Source organism: Apus apus, chromosome 6 (genome assembly GCF_020740795.1).
Source record: "Apus apus isolate bApuApu2 chromosome 6, bApuApu2.pri.cur, whole genome shotgun sequence".
NCBI lineage: Eukaryota > Metazoa > Chordata > Aves > Apodiformes > Apodidae > Apus > Apus apus.
In genome coordinates this window covers 20,304,472-20,326,252 of record NC_067287.1, presented here as the reverse complement: position 1 = coordinate 20,326,252, position 21,781 = coordinate 20,304,472, and the positions used below count along the sequence as shown (strand labels likewise).

General features: G+C 40.1%; 1 protein-coding gene across 3 annotated transcripts in view; it reads right to left on the bottom strand.

Moving 5' to 3' along the window:
• CERS6 (ceramide synthase 6) overlaps positions 1–21,781 on the bottom strand; it is a 103,095-nt gene that overhangs the window by 2,042 nt on the left and 79,272 nt on the right. For 2 of the 3 annotated variants that reach the window (XM_051624009.1, XM_051624011.1), the window contains 4 exons: positions 20,233–20,361; positions 16,056–16,162; positions 1,361–1,517; positions 336–359 (listed from right to left, as the gene is read on the bottom strand). In XM_051624009.1, the coding sequence (XP_051479969.1) occupies positions 336–359; positions 1,361–1,517; positions 16,056–16,162; positions 20,233–20,361 (417 nt within the window). The remainder of the gene's footprint in view (positions 1–335; positions 360–1,360; positions 1,518–16,055; positions 16,163–20,232; positions 20,362–21,781) is intronic. The other variant, XM_051624010.1, reaches the window with a different exon arrangement.

The following is a 21,781-nucleotide window of genomic DNA, read 5'->3' as shown; positions in this document are numbered from 1 at the left end:
AATTGTTTGAACTACAAGGCAGAGGACTTACACTCTCAAGTATGCTTCCCAGTGGTGACAGAGCAGCTGCTTATCCTGCTGCTATGTATGTGCAAAAAAGTTTGTAACATAATAGCACCCAGACAGTAGAAATAGATGTGGGTTTGAATGGTATTAGGCAATGCACAGACAAGAAGTAAAAAGGGCCTTTAAATAAAGCCTTCATTGAAATATATATACACAAACAATGGATAAAAATAACAAGTAGAAATTACAAATTAAAAAAACCAAACCCAACATAAACACCAATATTGTGCAGAATAAATCTTTTGTATAGTAAATTTAAAGAAACTTACATGCAAGGGGTTCCACTTCCCAGCCTTCCAGTACAGCACAAGAGAAAGGACAAACAAGCAGAGTAAGAGAGAATAGGAAGCACTCTTTGAAGTCACTGGTGTAATTCAGACAGGACAGCTAAGGCTAATAATCACTACAAGCAGAGGAGACTGAAGCATGGCTTCCAGGCAAAATATAGTTCACCAAATGTCATATAGAGCAAGAAGCAGATTCTGGGCTCCATCCTGTACAAGGTTGAGCTCTCCTGTACATTAATAGAAACCAGTTTTCTGCAGAACAATCCTATTCACATGAGGGGTGGTCACAAGCGTAAAACATCTACTCAAGCACTCTACTCTTTAAGAGCAAAATGCACTGTATTCTACATGATCTATAAGCGTGACTTCTATCACCTAAATGTGAGCACCGTACCTGCATAAGCAAGTGTAATGGGGCTAGCATTTCTGTCAATTATCTCTCCCTGTCAAATATAACAGTGGCAGCTAGACACTAAATTTTATCCCAAATAGTCTTGCTGTAGGAATCCTAGAAACAAAATAAAAGACCTTTGCAGAACCTCATTAATACCAAAACCCAAAAGAGGCTCTGATGTGTAACTTCGCCACTAGCAAAGGCAGCAGAATTTCAATTTGTATTATTACTATCACTACCAGCTGGGGAATGAGCACTTTGCTAACAACTACTATAAAGAAGAAAAACAGAACTGGCAGTCCCAAGAAAGCAGTTTGCTTCTTGTTTTTTTTTTCATCCAATTTCCCTAACGCAGCACACCAGATTCTAAAAAAGAAACGTGGAAGGACATACAATTACTATCACTGTAAAGAGTATATTAACTTACTGGACATTTGTTAGAAGGAGTGGAAAACAGCTTCAATGAAAGGAAAGAAGGGTTCACATAAAACAACGTGTGTCTTCAATAATGTATTATGGATTAGAAAGAAAAAGTAACCAAGAAGTCAGTGACCTTGTATCAGTATTGAAAAAGTTTAAATCCTAAACATGAAACAGAACAGTGCTGTCTTACCTTGCCCTTTGCAATAGCTTTGTAGGCTGCCTTTATGATTAGGTAAGACCAAAAACAGTGCAGAATTTGAAGTATCACAAGTAGTATGTTGAAGACCCACAAGGCAGGAAAATTGCCCAGAGCTTCATACAGTTCAAACAATGTTGTGTTTAATATCCTAGAAGAGAAAGGGACAGAAAAATTATATAACTTTCCTTAAGCCAGCAATATAAAATAAGCCTTTTTTAAATCAAGATGACAGGTACTTGATTAGATGGGATCCACGTGGATAGTTGGTTCTCAGAGTACTAGTGACTTCGACTGAATCACACAGGTATCTCCAGAGAAAAACAACATCAAAATTTCAGTATTTGACCTCATATTGCAAACACCACGTATAGAAAACAAAGATTCCCAGTGTGCATTTCTTCTGTTATTTTACAAAGCTGTCAGGTGTTGGTTGTCTCATATAACTCCTTCTCTGATTAATAACAAAGATTATTTGATTTATTATTATTTTTTTTTAAATCAAGCATTTCCATCTCAACTGTCTCCAGTAGGGGTTTTGTGCCCCTGTATTAGCACATATGGGGACTGTTATACTCAAGTGCAGCCCACATGCAGTACCATGCTCTCCATACCATGTTACCAGACTGTGACAGTGAGCTGCAACCTCTCTAGGCAACCTTTACCATGAGCTGGGCAATGCTCCCTAGGTAGTCCCATCTGAAGCCCTCTCCCTCAACCCAACCTCAAAGCCAATAGGTTTGTTTCAGTGTACAAAGCTACGGATGACTTTGCTCTCTTGGTACCAGCAGTGCCAGCGACGGGCTCTGCAAAACCGAAAACAGTCTGAGACTATTCAGTTCATGTGAGATTTCAACAGCATGTAAAACAATGGCACTTGTCTGGCAGGATTCAGCCTCTTTCAGGCTTACCTAAGAATGAGAGGAGGCTTTGGCTGAGTGTCCCAACATAAACTCTTATTTAGTGGAAACCTCAGCACCAACTGGAATGCGAAGTAAAAATAATCAGTCAAGTGGCTTAACTGTGGATCTTGAACATTCTGGGTACTTGTGCTAACCACTAAGGTACTGGGCAGCTCTGGTGGCCACTTTTTGCACACAATCCAATCTGCACACCAGTTCAAGCAAGAGTGAGGTTTAGCAGTTACATGAAGGACAACAGGGTACTTAGGAGCAGCAAGGGGTGGATGTCAAGAAAATGTGGGCAGTTTTAGGCATTTGAACCAAGTTTTTGAGAATCAACATTTCAGATGCAGGCAGCAGCAGTGATATTACAATATAACTTCTGAAGCTTTGTGAATACAGCACTAGTGACTCTGCCCAAGTACTCTGTCATAGCAGACTATTGCAACCTGGACCTCGTCAAACAGCCTGAGAGCAGAGAGTGGAAAACAGAGAGTAGAAACAATAGCATTTTTGGAAACAAATATCTGAATGCCTGTTACTTAGGGGTAAAAAAGATGGCAAGATGGGGATTTGTCAATCTCCACTCATTTTCCCTGCTGTGTAAAATTGCATTTAAAAAATCCATTCACTTCATGGTTTTTTGTTTGTTTGTTTGTTTGTTTTGGGTTTTTTTTGTTTTGGTTTTTTTTTGTTTTGATTTTTTGTTTTGTTTGTTTTTGATTTTTTTTTTTTTTTTTTTTTTCCCCTTAATTAACTGTCGCCCGCCAGCCACTAGATGGCACGTTTAATCAAGCAAACGTCTGCACAGCTCTTGGGCTGCACCAACTTTGAATGCAGGAGATGTAATCGAGGTCCTGTGAGGGCTTCAGAACAGCACGGGTCTCAATTGAAAAGGTAGGGATACTAGGCATAGCTTTGTAATAAGGAATCACATTTGCCACAATCCTTTCCAACAACGTAAAAATCAGCTCAAGCAGTAAGAAGTATGTACAGACAGGAAACCCAGAATGCCACAATAAATGGCAATTATTCATGTATATGAACAGTATTGGTTGAAAATCAACCAGTGATTTCTAATACACTGGCCTTCCTACTGTAGGATATTTAATAATAAGCTTTCTACCTTTTTATTTTTGCTGCCTTATACTAAACTGCACACTAGCTTCATAATTTATTAAGAAGTGGATGTTTTATAACCTTACTATACAGCTGTGTTTTTACACTGTCTTCTGTTTTACGGAGTGAATATCAGAAAAATAAACTGTTTTTCAGTTTGCAAAAACCCTGTCATACTATTCTGTCAGCTAAAACCTTTCAGTTTCAGCTTTGTGTAATTTGTTCTGCCAATGGTAGTTCTGCATGACGCAGCAATACCCACTTTATAATTCAGGGGGATGCTCTCATGCATATCAAAACACAGCTGTAGTCAGCACTGTTTTATTTCACCAGAACTTATTTCAGTTCTTAACACTGTATCAAATTAAAACACGAAAATCAAGAACTCCTGTATATAAAACTACAATTGTTTACTATCAACTAATCAACTATTCTTTTTTCCTAAAATTTTATTTGTGCAAGAACTATAAATGCAGTTTCTACAGATTTCTGCTTATAGTTTCTTTCACTGGACCAAATTCACCTCTGGGGACTTCCACAGCAGTCAAGACAAAAAAGGAGCATTAGAGATGTAGATGGTCCATTTTCACAGAAGTCCAAAACATTAGGAAGACAGCAAGGTCAAAAATAGTGCTTCTGGTTCCAAAAGCTGTTTCACCATGCAAATGAGTTATCTACTGTGTATTAGATATGATTAATAAGCCTTCATTGAAAAAGCAGACCTCTTTCTAACCTGTTCATGTCTGGCAAACTAAGAACAGGATTGGAACTCTCCATTAAAGGTGCATAAAGAATGCCACTAATTGCTCAGCAATGCTAAGAGGGGTCAGTGACCTGATGTGCAGGCTAGGTGTGCAGACAGAGCTAAGGCTAGGCCTAAGCATGTACGGCTGAACAGAAGATGAATGAATAATACAAAAAAGTTGATAAAAAATGGAGGAAAGCAAATAAATTTTCTCTTTCAGAATAAATAAATTATTTCATGTCAAAAAGTCTGAAATGGGGAAAAAATCATAAAGTTAGCGGGCAGAATACAGAGATAAATTCTACTTGTAGAGACTGACAAAGGGGGGAAGGTAAGAAAGGTTTGTCAACTTTCCACCAATTCCACTGCTGAAAGGATTAAATGGAAGCATTTTAACTGAATACACAAATAACAGGGACCAGAAAAAGCAGCATGAGAATGGATTATATGAACGAGAAAGTGCTTATGGGAGGTATATGCAAATAAATCTTAGGTTCAAATATTCAAGAAGGCAATCAGGCACTTAAATATGCAAATATGCTTGCTGGCATTTTTCAAAGGTCCCCATTGGTTAAATCCCAGCTTTTCACAATGAACGGTGGAACACTAATTCTTGGCTATCTGACTTGAAACAGCTGGACTTGACTTCATAGGGAGAAACTGCTTTAAGCTGCAAGTGCTCTACCTCTCTGGAAACTTTGATCCGCATTTCTCTGGTCTCTACAATTTGCAACAAAATTCTAGCTTCTGCAAATAGGTTCTGTACTGTAGTAATTTTTTCAGAAAAAATTCTGAAAGATTTTGATAGGGGGACAAAACAATACAAGCTCACAGAAGGTATTCTTCCCTCTTCTCTGATTAAATACATCCCAAGTGGGATTGTGCACCTGGCTGCATGAAGTTCTCAGTCTAGCATTTTGAATTATGCAGTGTGGCTGATGAAGGCAAATGAAAACAAATTCACCACTTCAGATCCCATCTGTGGTAGATTTTTAGGAATGCTGCCACAATATCTGAGCCACTGGAAGAGGTACCTCTATAGTTACTGTACTACTGGTCTAACTGAACACTCAGAATACAATTAACACACTTAACGACTAAACAATCAGCTGCATCTCATCAACAACGACGAAGGTTTTTCCTCTACCATCTCTCTATCCAGCCAGCTAAGCAGTGCTTGGGAGGCCATCGGCAACAGGCCCATGTGCTGACTCAGGTAAGATTACACTCCCATCCCCTCAACGTAGTGGGCACAAGTCCAGGCTCCTGGATAGCAGTTACTAATTCTTGGCAAGCTGATCACTTGTCTTGTATCAAGGATGGAATGAGAATAGGGAGATGAAAGAAGAGGGACAGAGAGGGATGGGTGGAAGAGTAAAATTCTTATTTACATTTTTCTGAGAAACGGCAAAAACCTGCTGAGTTTGTTTCTGAAAGGGTCCCAAAAGAAACGAAAGGAAGTGAGAAAGAAGGCCATGTGGAAAGAGTAGGCATTCTTCCAGTCAGGCAGGAAATTAATGAATGAAGCACTGCAGGGTAATGGGCACTATTACTATATTCAGTGGGAGCAGAACCTGTGCAGCTGAAATGAGTGCTTCTGCACACTGCCTTAACTTCTGCAGCATGGACCAGTGACCAACACACTGCACGTGTAACATGCTGAGTGAAAGGCAGGTTGTTACCACAGTGCAACAGTCACAAGTCTCAAAGTATAACCAAGGACAGCAACACGATACCAGCTTGTCTAAACAGTTCAGAAATAATGTCTTTATCTCCTTTATAAGTGTATATTAGACAACAACGTTCTATACCATAACCAGCTGCACTTGGACATCCTTCAATACTGCATTCATTACAGAGCAAACAGATAATTACATCTAGGTGGACATTAATGAAACTCAGATCCTATTCAGTGCAAGTAATCCAACAACACTACTGCCAGCAGTCCTTCAAAGGTTGCTTTTATGTTTGTTTTCTTCCTTTAAAAAATAAACAATTGTACTTTCTTCTGCCTCAAAACATAGTAGTTTATTCTCCATTACACATGGTAAAAAGTGACCAAGACCAGAGAACAAAGATAGTCCTAAATTCAATGTCAGGCTTGATGGATATCTTACCCAACTTTTTACCTGAAAAGGGTATGAGATGATATGCAAAACACTCATTAAATTCAAGAAAATTTGGTCTATAGCACTTGCATGTCCTTGAGCTGCAGTACAGCTAAATATTTAATTACAGCAAATCCAGTAATCCAGCACATAAAGAGCTGTACTGCCAACTTCTTTCTCTTTTGAGCTTCAGCTCAGCCAGCTGCTGTTAGGACTATGTCTATATCACTGTTCTGCTCTGAAGACACGCTTCTTGGTTCTTTCTGAGTGGAAGAACAAGCTAGTTTCCCTTTTCAGATCCTGCTGTCTTCTAGGTTTACAGTTCCCCCCCCCCAGTAGCATTTATGCTACTAATCAGCGCATGGCAAATATGAGGGGAGCAGGAGACATCCACTGTTAACTGAGGAGTCAGAAGAACCAGTTATCCACACAGCATTAATGAAAGAGTGAAGGAAGGACAGGAGGGGGAGAGAGATTATCTTTCAACAGCATCTCAGATTGATTCCTCAGATATTTTGGTTGGTGATGCTCATACCCTCTTCTTTTTGACAACAAGGTGATGAAAGATCTTCAGAAGATGGAGCAACAGAAGGGATTTAAACTCTTAAGTCAGTATTCAGAGCAACACCAAATCCATATGCTTCCATTTTATCAGAGCTCAGCATCACGTGGTGTTCTGCTCCTCCATACCAGCCCCATGTCAGAGGATTTTCTGACATGGTGCTAATACAGGTTTAGTTGCTGTAGACATGGGTGGCTCCTGTTCTAATACTAACTGGAAGCAGTATCTCTGCAGAAATCACAGGCCTGCCACTGGAACTGTGGCTTTTTTAAAGCCCTGCATAAATCAATAGGATTTCAAATTACTTAACTACAAGCATGGAAGAGTCAGGAAATTATTCGTATTTGATGTACTGAAAAGAGACTATTCTGATCAAGCTGTCACTGTTCTGGGTTCAGCTGTGCTATTCTTTTTACTCAATTCCTTCTCATCAACAGTTACTGCGCATTAACTGATTTTGCAGCCACTGGCATGAATAATTTCCACTCTTGAGGACAGAAAAAAAAACAAAAGGAATACAAGGTCAGAGACACCTTCACAATCCAAGGTCAAAGCTCAGGAGAGTCTTTCAATAGACATTAGGATATGGAGAGAAATCAAATTTCCTAGCAGAATGCAATTATACTCAGCAAAATGTTCTATTGGTAATGTGTTCTGGCAAAATACTTCTGTAAAGGCCTGTGATCACAACAGGCCCAGAGAAACTATCTTATGCTAAAAATGACACTTCCAAATCTGAAAATCTCCAGGCACATATAAAACTTTCATATAAGCAACAGCGAACACATATCAAAATCCATTTGGCTAGAGATCATGTTAGTCTCCAAAAAGGGAAGACTTTTGTTGTAAAGTATATAGGTGGCCAATCTTTGCAAAACAGGGTATCAGAAAACAAAAAAAGCATTGCCCATGCCTGTTTGTGTTAACTAAAAATACTTGCAGTACTTCAGCTCAGGGAATATTTTTCCTCTTTCTTTTAGAGCAAACACTGACACACTGCCTTGTGTTCAGGTAATTGCCATGGCAGACATTTTTCAAGAATAAGATTACCCAAACTTTCTGTAAATGCAGGACTAAACTAGTTCAAAAGTCCACGAAACATCACAGAACAGCTGCATCCAGTTCTTCGCTAGGTATCCAATGTCTTTCAGGTGGCTTACATGCCAACAATAGGAGGAGTACCACACTTCCATCCAGTCCTGAGAACATGTCCCTAGAGTAATGTAATAATTTTGAAATTCATAAAAATCCTGCAGTTTAACAGTGTCATGGCAAAGTGTCTGCCAAGGACTCATCTTTCAAACAAATGACTCAAGTATTATGGTCCAGTTGTAGAAGAAATGCGAAAAGATATGGATGGGGAGGTAAAAAGAAACAACACCAAAATCCCAATCAACTATACCTTTGCCCTACAAGGATTTTAAGAGTTTCCTCCATACCAAAGTCTGTGAAATTAGCTTAAACAGATTTCAGTTTAATCCAATTTTCTTAATAATTACTTCCCCTTTCATAGCTATTATAGGTCAAACTGCCATCGTGCAACACTGATGAAACCAACAGAATGTGCTCACTTACACATCTGGGTTTTTCCCCAAAGTGTTTAGCCACAATGACCTCCCCCCAGCTGAGCACTAATGAGACTCTAGCTGCATCATGGCTGTTGATCGTGGTGTTCAAAAGCCATTTACTATCTCAAGCTGGTAAGTTAACCATCATACTCCCATGCTTTTGTACAGCTATGATTTTTATGTCCCACACACATCAGCCGCTCACAGTGAACAAGTAGTGTTGTTTTGCTTTCAACTCTACATCACTACTAAATATGCTCCACTGATAGAAAACACTGGTGCTACAGACAGAGCCTCTAAGAGACAAGGGACTGAGAAGAGGCAGAATGTTTGCACATGCTACACTACCTACAGCCACGTAAACTCTGTGGTGCTACCACACCAGCAGAGCTCTCCCCTCCACAGAATGGGCAATGCTTAAGATACACTTTGGAGCAAATTTTCCTTCTCTTTTAGAAGGAAAACAGTCAAACTGCAAATTCCCATGGGCAATCTCTTTTTTTCTCCCCTCCTTCCTGCAAGTGATGCAACTTGAAAGAAGACTTGGAGAACTTCAGCTGACTACAAAGCAGCTTATAAAGGAAGCTGACTGTTGAGCCCGGAGTGACCCTCCATTCAGCCTCGTCAGACCATCCATACTCTCCAGTCACTATGCCTTGCTGAGCTGACTTGAAAGTGGCTAACATGTCTGGCCACAAGAAAAACACCAAATCTGTTTCCCTTCCCCTGTGACTTTAACATCAGAATAATTCTAAACAAAACATGTGCCACAGCAATGTTTTTGTCCTGTTTTCAGTCAGAGCACAGGTTTTAGAAAGGATATATTTCATAATAAAAGGAGGACAGTGAGAACACTGACTGAACAGCCTATCCTTGACAACAGAAAGCAGTATTACAGCCAAAGGGGACAGTCTGTAGAAACTAAAAATGAGGATTTGAATCAGCTTTGGAAGTCTGATTATATCCTTTTTCATATAATTTTTTCCTGTTGTGATCACATGAAAATCTTAAAAATGGAAGCAGTGAGCAAATGACATTTTTTATTTACAATGCAAACCCACAATGGTGAATGACATATCTGTAACCTTTCTATTTCTTATAGCTTCTCTGCAAATAGCTGCATCAGTATTAAGCTGGCACTCCAAAGAGTTCAGCTTTGCTTTATGCAGTGCCCAGAGGCCTGAGTTCACAAGCGGTGCACACAATTTTAGCAAATAAAATAACAGCCATTAGGAAGGACAGTATCAGATCAGTTCTGTCAAAAGCAGATGGGATGACAACATTATATACACTCTACTAAAGAGCTAAGATAAGACTAGTGAGTAAATTTATGGAGACTTAGTTAATTAAACCTTCTTTTTAATCCATAAGTTGAAGTCGATGAGTTCTTCAAAGATACAGCAGTTAGCTTCCCAAAAACTTTATTAAACGCTTTTGATAAACTGTTGGGTTATAAGTTGCCTGCTGAAAACTATAAACAGCCTGAAACATAAGTGCATTAGAAAATTTTTGTTAGTTTTACAGGATCCACTCAATGACAGCATGATTAACATCAGGAATCGAGTACCTTGGGTCAAAAACATAATTTATTCCTTCAATATCTGCTACCCACAAACAAGTTAGATTGTGCTCTGCTTTGTACAATATTCTGAGTAAAACGAGTGTGAAACAGTGTTAGATTTATTTTCTTAATAAAAAAGTAAGTTATTTTACTGTGGAACAATCAGAGGTATTTGCACAGCTCTATACATAATACTAGCCAGGCTAGAAAGGTTTTCAATGCATTCAGAATCCAGTAAGACTAACTAATACCATCATAGAACTTTGTTCATTTGTAGTCCAGACAAGGTCTGGACAGTTGGGATTTATCTGGCAACCTAAAGCCTTACCCTGCCAAGTAAATGACCAAGATTCTTGCTTTAACTAGTGCCTGCATATTGCTTTGATGCAGAATGATGCTTTTTATGGGTAGGTTTGAGCTTTCTGGTTTACCAATACGTTCACAAGCATGAAGCAGGGTGACTCTGCTGGGATCCACATCCTGCCTTCCCATACTATACATGCTCCAAGGGCTAAATAGGAGAAAAAGTGCCAGTAAAGAAAACCCAGTATGAAAGACAACAACCCAACTACCCTGCCTTTTAAGAACTGCACAAAACCAGTCAACATCAGCCAGAAACAGAACAAATCTAGGAAAAAGAAAAGTTCAGCAAATCTTTGCAGCAGCTGCTACTCATGGGGGCTCTGCACTGCCCTATCTGTAACTCAAGCTGAAATTTTGCTCAGAGAGAAGCTGATTCCAGGATAAAACAAAGGAGAGAGAACAGTGCAAACTGGTAATACTGAATCACTATTTGGAGACCCAGTGTGTGCATGAATACCATGGCTATATCCACGATATTGTTCAACCAGCCATGATACTCGGAAAGAGGTATTCAGCCAGTCATGCAGAGATGAAAGACTAGTAATAAGTAACTAGAGTTCATTTCAACACTCCATGGTGACCAGAAATTAATTTTAACTCATTGAGAATCATACCATGTTTGTCTGGTTCATGCAGATACTAATTGCCATGAAAAGGCAACTACAAATCAGCCATGACCCAGACTGTGTGTACTCTCATGACCTTTAAAAATGAAAGAATAACAAGGAACAAACTTGTTGTTCTGAGGACTGCCAGGATTTGCTTATACAGGATTTGTTAGCATAAAAAACCCATTTAGCAACTGAACACTGCAGCAGATGAGGGGGGACACACCTGAAACAGCTCTGAGTTGTAACAGAACTATTTTTGCCACCTTTTTTTTTGACAGAACCTTTCCAAACAGACTCACAAAAGGAAAATCCAGTTAAGACATAACTACCAACATTAAACAAGACCATGCCAATTAACCAAAGTGGCTTACTGTCCATCCTCACCATTTTTAACCTGGTACAGCAGTTTGGGCACTGACAGTGTCTGAAGAGATCAAGGACAGGAAGCCATACACACTAAATGGATTATGCCAAATTTACACTGATGAGAATTTGGGGGACACACACAGAGAACATGACCTGCGTTCTTTATAATCAGCTTAAATCAGGCTTTCATTTACATTTTTACAGTTAAGCTGCTGTTTTAAATTTGTCAGTGCATATATATAATATGCCCATGCTGAGACCTCACAGGCTGCATGGATATCAACACTGTTTCCCTGTTTCCTCACCTTTTGACAGCAGTACTTATCTTCAACACTTCCCTGAAACCCACCATGTTCTACTTCTCATACAATAAAACTGATTATAAAAATAACTAAGAGTAGTGAAAACCAGCTGCACGCTAGTACTAGTCAGAGAAATCTGAAAGAACCTGAATTTACCCTGCTTGGTGCCTTTACCTAATAAACAACAGCCTAGCTTTCCTGGGAGTCTCTTCCTTCTTCTTTCAAACACAAAAGTTACACCTTTACCTGCAGTTACCTTAAACTAGCTTTTAAAATTATGAACAGGTTTAGTAACCTAGTATCTCCCTCCAATCACCTTTCTTCCACTGAAGCTCTTCCAAGAGTACAGGGACACTGTCCAGTCGTGCAGGAGTGGGATCAGGAAGGCCAAGGCGTGGCTGGAGCTGAACGTGGTAAGGGACGAGGAGAAAACAAAAAGGGCTTCTACAGGTGTATCAACCAGAAAAGGAAGGTTAAAGAAAGCATCCCCCCCCCAATGACCAAGGATGGCAAACTAGTAACAAGAGATGAGGAAAAGGCTGAGGTTCTCAATGACGTGACAGGCTGAGGGAGTTGAGGTTGTTCAGCCTGAAGAAGAGAAGACTCCGGGCAGACCTTATAGTGACATTTCAATACCTGAAGGGGGCCTATAAGAAGGCCCCATGGAGCTTCCTTTCCTAGGTATTGAAAGAAAAACAAAACAACAGCAAAAAGCAAATCATTCCTTTATCAACAGAGAGAAGACAATGTCCATGTAACTACTGCAACAACAAGCACTTGAGTCCTGGGGAAGAGGAACTTCGAGGCTCATTGAAATCAAGGCAGCCTTGAGGTGACTGCTTTGCCCAGCCTGATGAGACTAGCTCACACAATTTATATAAATTGTTTTGAGATTACTTTCATTCTCTCTACAATCCTGTATCTCCTGAGAAGGCACCATGTTCCCCCTGACTCAGGGAGAGTTATGTTTTTTCTTGCAATTTGCTAGAACAGTGATTATGCGCAAGTGGGAGAATTTCACAAGCAAAATGGCTTGTCAGTGAAAATAGCAGCTTTACTCCTACATTTACTTAGCAGCAGGAGGCAGAAAGTGTCCTGGGGTTTTTGAATTATTGCTGAAATGAAATCCAGATGCCTGCAGAAAGACTGCTAAATATATACTTAATTGCCAGTTTCTTTGTCTTAGCCCTGCTGCTAAACAACCTTCCAACAACAGCATTTGATACATCCTGAATTCTTTATTAGCACCTTTATGCAGAATTAAATGGCATCTGTGCAAAGCCAGAGCACAACAGCATGACAGTGCTTCATCAGCAAGGTCTCTGGAAGCCTGTCTTGGGTATTTGTCTTCTTGAGTGGGGGATGCTTCTTATCAATTACAGCCTTCCTTTTACATTACATGCACACCAATTTTATACCTCTCAGTCCTTATGCTAGAAAAATATGCATATTTATGTAATATTAATCAGGCACCAAATTGTGCTATTTTGAATATTCAGCAAAGAAGAGCAAAACTGCTTCCTGGCCTGCTGCCACTCCAGTGACTCATCTTTACTGACATGCAAGCTGTTTCATAGAGAAAAAGGATTTTGGAGAAACATGCTCATATGTCCCATGCTTCATCCCTGCTAACCCTGACTCCCACACACAATACCCACAGTACAGATGAGAACTATGAAACTGCCTCTGGGCGCTGTAATTATAGTTGTATGTTAGGGTAACCATTAGGAGTATATACATCAAGGCTTTTGTCTGGAAATAAGATGGTCTTAAAAATCAAAGATCATATACACCACAGCGGACCATTTCCATATTCAAATAAATAAATGTATTCTTTCATTGATTAACAGAGAGCAGAGGCAGAGGGAGGACAGTGTCACCACTCCACCTGTGACACAGGAGTACACAGCACTCTGTTGGCTGCTGCATTCCTGTAAAATATACTTCCTCTGCCTTCACTGACTTCAAGAGTCCATGCTGATCTTTCCATCCCAGCAGCAAATCTCACTCACAGCTGTAACTTGCTGCCCTCGTTAGCCCAATATTCAGTACCAAGTGAGCCAACATCAACAACAGAAGCTACTCCGGAGACGTCTTCCCTTTTCTTCTTCCCCAGATCTATAAGCTTAGCTTTTTACCCTGCTTTCAGCACACTGAGCCAGTACTGACCTACAGAGCAGGTTTCAGACAAGGTTTAGTCTAAAGTGGCATGGAAGTGCTGCTGTCACCTAAAAGATGGCCACATTCAGAACAAAATGCCACAGCTATAAAGCAGGGCTCAAGTTCTGACACTTGCTAGATTACTTATCATTGTGCTGGTAATCTCTTCCAAGACACTGCCAGTCAGAAAGTGTGAGGTGTGTTCTAGGGACACTTACACAGACTTCAGCAATAAGATGCCTGATTCCCTCTAGCCACATCAATCTTTAATTTATAACTTTCCTAGTCCTAGCAAAGGCTTCCTGCACAGCGTGACACTTGGCCACAAGCACTTCAAAAAAATCACTCTAGCCAGCATGAACCTCCAATTTCTGAGCTTCAGTTCCAGTTACAAACAGACTGTTATTTTTAACACTTCAGGTTGAAAGTGTGGACTTTCCAAAATTTCATTACCATAGTGAGGATGCAAAGGATGGCAAAATCTTGACCTTGCTGATATTCAGATGTCTCTAAAAGAAAAAGCATATTGGGCAGCTGCTTCTAGTTAAAAGTGTGAAGACTAATGACTTCCTTCAAATTTGTGCACCCTGGACAAGATTAATCTGCTCTTTGTTCACTATTCAGCAAGGCAAACACGTAGCTGTGATCTGGTAAAGTTTGTGTTTGAATAACAAAAAAATTGAAGTCAGCAGTTCCTTCTTCACCATTTCAGACAATATAGCGAGGTTTAAATGCTTGAGTCACAGTAGAATGCACAAGGCAACTCAGAATCACAAAGTGGCTGAAGTTGGAAGAGCCTTCCCCTTTGTGAACCTATCCTGTCATCACCTGACTGAGTCTCCAGTGGCAGAACTGCAGTGGTGACATTGGGTCCTCCCTCCATTTCTCAGTATAAAACAGAAAGCAACCGGCAGGTGAAATCCTGTGGGCAGGAGTGTCATAATTTTTCCTACCTGAGATCATGAAAGTAGAAAAACTAGCTTACTTTGTTTACAAACATTCAGTGAATAGCCAATTAGCTTCAAGGAAGGACTGAGGAATGGAAAGCAAAGCCGTTTAAGAAACAGATGATTACTCCTTGGAAAAGATAAGTATTTTTTAAACATGCAGTTTGTGTGTCTACCCATTTTCTCCTTTTGTCACAGTCCTTCACCAACTCACTGCACAGTAGGGACCAGGCATTATCACATTATCTTCAGAGTCATTAAATGCTAAATGAGACTTCTACGTTGTACTGTTAAACAGAGCTGATGACACAGCTCCCTAAGGGCACCTTGGTCTTACCCTGCTTGCATTAACAAAACCCCAAAGATATATCATTATAGAGGATTTGAAAGGGAACTGTGGCAGAGATATTGATATTGCAATCTGTAAATCCTCTGCATGCCTAAATAAGTAGCTTTCTGGTAATCTCTCTAAATAAAACTCTGCAAAGGGTAACATTTCTGGCATTCTTGGTGCTTCCCAAAACCAAAACTGTCACTGTTATCTCCTGATGCAATGACACACCCCTCTTGCTCTCACAGGGATACAGAGATTTGGGTTAGTTCAGTTCATATGAGAGAAATGGATATGGTTCACATGGATCCAGAACACAAAAGAGTGAAGCCAACACCTTATTCCAGCCTTCCTCATACATAGGGCACAGTTCCAGAGAAACTTGAATCTAACATCTGTGTTCTGTTTATGTGAATGTACGTACATGTACCTAGAAGAGAGAGCATGTGCACATGCAAGCAGCTGCCTTTTTCTGGGAAGAGGTGAGATTACAGTAACACCCATGTAACTACCTTACAAGTATTTTGTAGCTTCCACAGGACCCCAATTCAAAGGAGGGGTGGAAAAGGTGTAGCCTGCAGTATTGTAGTCTGCATGGCAATAACAACCTTACCTGACTTTAATGGGCTAGACTTTCCTTATCTCACTGTGTTTTACTTTAAGCTGAACATGTTAATAAAGTGTGCACTGAAAGCTAGTGAGAAGATTCTAGCTTCAAGCTTAGCTCTGGACATTGTCTTCAGGGACTAATACTTTATTGCTCCTTTAACTTCTTGTCAACACGCAACCAACTGCTAACTTGAAGCTATGTGGTCTACAACCCAATTCTATGTTAAAACCAGCAGAAGCTCCATATGTTTCTTGTCTAGCATGCAGTAAACACAATGGCACTCTAGCAAATAGGCAATTTCAGCACCTGGTTATGCCTGAAACTCAGTGCTTTGGGAAACAGAGTAATGTCAATGAATCATGCTCAATTACAACACAGGCATTTCCAATCTTCTTTGATGCTCAGCATTTGAGGAAAATGATACGCTTACTCACCATAATGGATATATGCCGAGCCTACTGACAATGAAGACAATGGCAAATGTAAGGAACAGAAGGTCACTCAGTTTTTGACACTTGCAATAGTTTGCCATTTTGGCAGCCTGTAAAAGAAAAAAAATTCTGTTTACTTCTGTAAGGACAACTGAGTTCTCTTGTACTGTGCATAATCTTTTAGAAGAAATACATTTTTTATGAAATTGCTAACATTTTCATTTGGTTACCTCACAGAGACCTTGTAACTCCTCTCCATCGTGCAGGTAGAAAATGTCTGGTTGGAAAAAACCCCAGACTGCCTAAAACTGGAGTACATCTCTCATGTCTTCCCCATTAAATTTCCTTTTGTAAACCTAGAATTTCAGATTCAAAATCTATTTAAAACCTTTTATTTATCCCCACTGTGTTTATGCTGTCTTTGTCCCCAGCCTCTTTACCTGTCTTTCACCTTTCCAGTATGCTCCACTTTCATTCTCAACAGCTATCTATTTTCCACTTCTCCCACACTTGCTGACCTTCTAGTGTTGCTACACATGAACTTTGTCTCAAATCCTCTATTGTGCTCCATATCCTATCTTCTCCTACAGCATCTCTTCTTCCTTTCTGGCCTATACAGAACAGTTTCTACCTCCAAGGATATACCCCACCCCTTCAAATATTTTTCCAAGTCTTTCTTTCCCTCTCTTTGCAATTTTTGCTTTCCAACTTGTTGCCCTGTGCCTATTTTTACATGCTTCTCTTATCTGTCTTCATGCAGCCTGGACTCCTCCTCAGTGAAGGAGTCATCTAATTACTCTTCACTTGGACCACACATTAAAACTCTGATTTTCCCTGAAGTTTCTTTGCCCTCTTGCCCCTGTACAAGCATGTACAAGCAAGCTTGTTTTAAGATTGCTTTCACAGAGTTCAATTGTGTAAGCAGCTACTTATTTTAAAACATCTGCTTCAAGACAGGGACAGCCTTTCTTTATGCTTTCTGCCAAATGTATCCAAAGAGTCACTGCACAATGAAGTAAATGAAGAGCCTGATTTAGTATTCACTTAAACACTGGAAAACCTTTCAAAGCCCCTTCTGAGGGGGCCTGTATCCAGCTCCCATATTGAGATGATGCTTACTTGTGCAGACTTTCCAGAGAGCAAAATTACCACAACTATGTGTATAAAACCCTATTCTGAATGCAGAATTCAATGCAGAGAATTGTCTAAAATGGTGAGAGACATTGCATTCTGGCTGATTTTTTTGTAGGAACATGCTGAACCTCAAAGTGTTCAATGCTCCAGTCAGACAATCTGGATGCCAAAACAACCAGCACTCTTGGATGTTACATAACTTCTGCCATGTTTCCACTCAAAATATAAAGTATATCCTCACTAAAAGAAAACAAGGAAAGCTACCAGTGCTGCAAAGAAAACATAATCCTTCTGAATCAGCCCTATATTCTATAATGGACACAGATGAGTTTCCTAGCAGTTTGTACTCACAATCTGGCCAAAATGCAAAGCAGAAAGAGCTACTAACACCTTGCATTTCAGATGGTTGAAAGTTCAAATAGGAATTTTGGATAGATTTCCATGGCGGCAATCTAAAAAAGCTGGTTTCACAGTGTGTGGAGCTGATATTGCTATAGCAACTTACAGTAGTATAATGCCATTTCTCAGAAACAGCACAGCTGTTGGGTCATCAGTTCTCAAATAACACATCTACGAATTATATTGATAAGGGAGGACTATAAAAAAAATGGAAAGAGCATGTTGGATGGAATTGGGCCACAATACAATACAAGACAATTTTCAAAGCTTAACAAGCATGACTCCAACTGAATAACACAGCTCTTCCAGATACTCTTGCTAGTTTATTTAAATCCATTTATTTTACAGCACAGCCATTTGCCTTAGTCTCAAGTGTCCGTTCCCTGCTCTTTCAGAAAAGTGTGTTAGGAGATACCTTAGAAGCTACACGAGGCTCATACACCAGAAGCACACTAAACTGGCAACTACTCACATCTATACACTGGTGTTCATTCATTGAAGGTGAAAAGTCTTGAAGTCTCCAAACAGGAGGGATTGTAAGTGCTCCAGCACGTTAGGTTACAGTGTTTCCAATGCACAAGCTGTACTGAAGTGCAATGATATCTAAGACCCCTTAATCAACTTAGATGGGATTCTGAATGTTGCCTCTCAGTAGCCTGGATTTCAGCTTAAGCTAATGTAGTGGCTTCCTAGGCAAGCAAATGACTCTATGTTTGGTCTGCCCTGCCATGGCCAGGCTGCCCTTAATATTCAAGGCAATTTTCACTTAGACCTAAGGCAACAGCTGAAAATCCTGCTATGACTCTTCTGTACCTGCATATGCCTTAAGACCTATGGAAAAAAACCTCACCTGCAGTATTCCTACCAATATATACTACATTCTGCAATGAGAATAGCAAAAATGTTGCATTCCAGCTTTACATTGGATATGTTTCATTATGAAATGGTAGGTGGAAAGAGTCTAGTGACCTCTGGAAACAGCTTTTTATTTTTACAAGTGTGTAATATGTAAAACCAATCAGATGCACAACTGACCCATCATGGCAAGATATTTTACCAGCTTCTTTTGCAGTCTGGTAACTTTCTTCCTCTGCACTGACTTTCCCCTCAGTAATATAAGAGTGTATATGTGTATAGGAGTCCATTTTCTCTCATACGGCACCAGGGCTGTGACCCACTGCTCTAGCAGAAGAAAGTACATTGAGTGAGTCATAATCGCCCTCCTAGTAAATGCTTCTCAGGAAGCCTTCTTACAATTTAGACTGGTTTTAGTATTTCCAGTCAGAAGAGACTGAAATAATTGATTGAAAGACCGCTCAAGTATGTGTCTCATGGGGAGGTGTATTTGCTGAATGTGTGCAAATCATGTGAGAATACCACTAATTTAACTTTTCCTTAGCCAGTCAATGAACAGAGGCATTGAGAAAAAATACTTATCTCACTATGTTCAAGGTAAGGCTTCAGCTAGCCTATTACAGCTGCTCATCAGTATTTTATAGTTTCACTGACATTGGCCTGATTTGGAATGAACCCTGTCAAGTACATCTGTCTGGTGATGAGAGAAGAGGAATGAATATAGTTTGGGTGAACCCAGAGCTGGCAGAATGGATCTACACACATTCCTAGAACAGAAAAATAAGTGTAATATGTAATTCTTTCTGTAATTACATCTTTGTAAGATGTAATTCTTTCTTGCAGGAGAAGCACAGATTTCCTATTTCTTTCTATCTCAGGCAGTCATGTGCCTTCTAGCTTAAAAAAGGAATAAAAAATTAACACATATTTACAGTGCTCTTGAATCAGAATGGCAGATTTTGATTCCCCAACAGGTGACTCACACAGTGAGACTATATTCTTGCATAACAGGACTCCTACAACTACTTCAGTAAAAAAATAATTTCTGGCAAAATAGTTATTAATCTTGGTTTGATTCTGATGGAGAGCTCACAGAGAACCTGATCTCAGTATCACCCAGAGCTGTCTAAACACTGATGCAGATACAGGAGGACATCTCTAAACTGTCACTACAGAAGTTACAGACCATCTTAATTTAAAATAATTGCAATCATCCCTTCTTCTCCAAAGCCTGTTTAATACTGGCATCTGAATGTGGAAGCACAGAAACCTGGAAAATCCTGGAGATCAAGAGGTCAGCTCACTGCCCATGCACAGAACACCCACTAAGTTGTCCAGCACCCTCTGTGCAGCAGAGCACAGCAGAATCAAACTGTGACACTTTCAGTTCATTTGGAGACAGGAATTTTGCCCCACACATCAGTTCAGGAGGCTCAAGAACCAGAAGCTTCTATGCCACACAGTCTTTTCTTTCCAGATTTTGAAACTTTGAGCTTTTGATTTAAAATCTGCGTATAACCCTCCCTGGCATGCGATGCATTACCAGTCTCTGCTCCGTACAAACAACTTAGCAAGGGATAAAACAGTCTAAGGTCACAAACATGCACTTCTACAAGTGTAATATATTTCAGCAAGGAAATACACTATATTAATCACTGTTGCCATCTTGAACTGGCCTCTTTGGTTAAGAAATACTTGTTTTGAATAGCAAATACATTCTATCTACTGACATGCTAGCTCTCAGAATAGTGAATACAATGTACAGACACTGATGATAAACTTATCATCTCACCTCTAGAACAACATCAGCCGCATCGTGGAGACATAAGGTCAAGGTTCCCACTCGTGTCAAATTGGTTACATATGAGAAGGTTATCAGGGTGACTGTTACAATGTGATGTGTAAACATGATGCCAAAATCCTAGAGCAGCAAGAAGCAGAGAAAAAAAAACCAAAAAACAATGAACCAAACAGTGAGATTCAGTACTTGTATACAAAAATGGATGGATATTTTTTTAAACCAGTGTTCTGGTTACGTTACATAAAAAGCCTGCTACATAAGTGCATTAAATACCCTGCTACGTATGTTTCACTTAGACTGAATAAAATAATCATTGTAGTTAATGAAATTGAAAAGATTATTGAAAGCTAGGCAGTATCTACACTTCTCAGTTTACAGTAATTTAACCTAATGAAGCGAATATTTGCAGCTGAAGTTACTTTGAAAAGTCTTATGTACATACAAATCAAATTACACCGTATTTCCGATACACCAAGCAACTTATAATATGCAAAATAACACACTGTTCACATGAGTTCAAACAGCTACAAAGGAACAGGAAACATTTAATCACACTACAAGTTATCAACAGTCACCTGCCAAGCACAACCAAGAACTTTCACAGAGCTAAGAATCACAGCTCCTTTTTTTTTTATTTGTGTGTTTTTAATGAGGCTGCTTTGTCTTCACACTGTAACAGGGTCAGAAAAGTCTTCAAATGAGCTGGTGCAGTTCCTCCTACTCAGATCTAATCTTCTACTTCACAACTAGCTGATGCAGGTTCTCTGCTCTCCAGATCAGTAACTTGTGAGTTATTTGGCTAGCAGGTAACTTGCTATTGCAAAATACTAGGAGCATGAAGCTTCAGTAACATCACATATCCAGACACATGCCACAGGGCAGGCAAAGCAGAGAGAATGACCATGTGCCTGGCCTGGACTCCCAGGCATCTGATTACTGAGAGAACAGGACCTGCAGAGATGAGACTTTCTGCAAGACACCAAATCAGTCAAAAAGAGTCTTGCTGGATCTTGCCGAACTACTCTCACAGCTTTCAGAAAGTGGTATCAAAACCACTTTCCCCAAAACCAAAGATCCCAGGCATGATTTGACTTGGGAGTTTCTCCATGCACTGGGTTATTACCACAGCTCTCGGCAGACCTTGTGGCTCTCAGGCAGGGCTGTCTGAAGGGAGAGATCCAGGCAGGCTGCTCGCCAGGCATCTTGGGAGGCAGCATGGGGCTTTCTGGAAGCTTTTGTGGGCCAGTTCTAATGAGCAGTGCTAGTCTTCAGCTAAGCAGCCTGTAGCAGAGAAACCAAAACTGAAACCCTGCAGTCTTTAGAGAGACAGCAGCTGATTTGCAGAGACTGAAGTGCAGGAGGGTGCTGGTGAGCTCCCACTAACACAGGGTCCACTCCAGAAAAGCACCAGCTACAGCTGCCAACTGCCCTGTCTCTCCAACTCTGGGAAGAGTAACAGCCCAGTGTCACTGTACCTCTCTTTGGGAATGCAGCAGGCACACAGCAGGCACCACTGCTTTCAAGCATGTGCAATGCCACT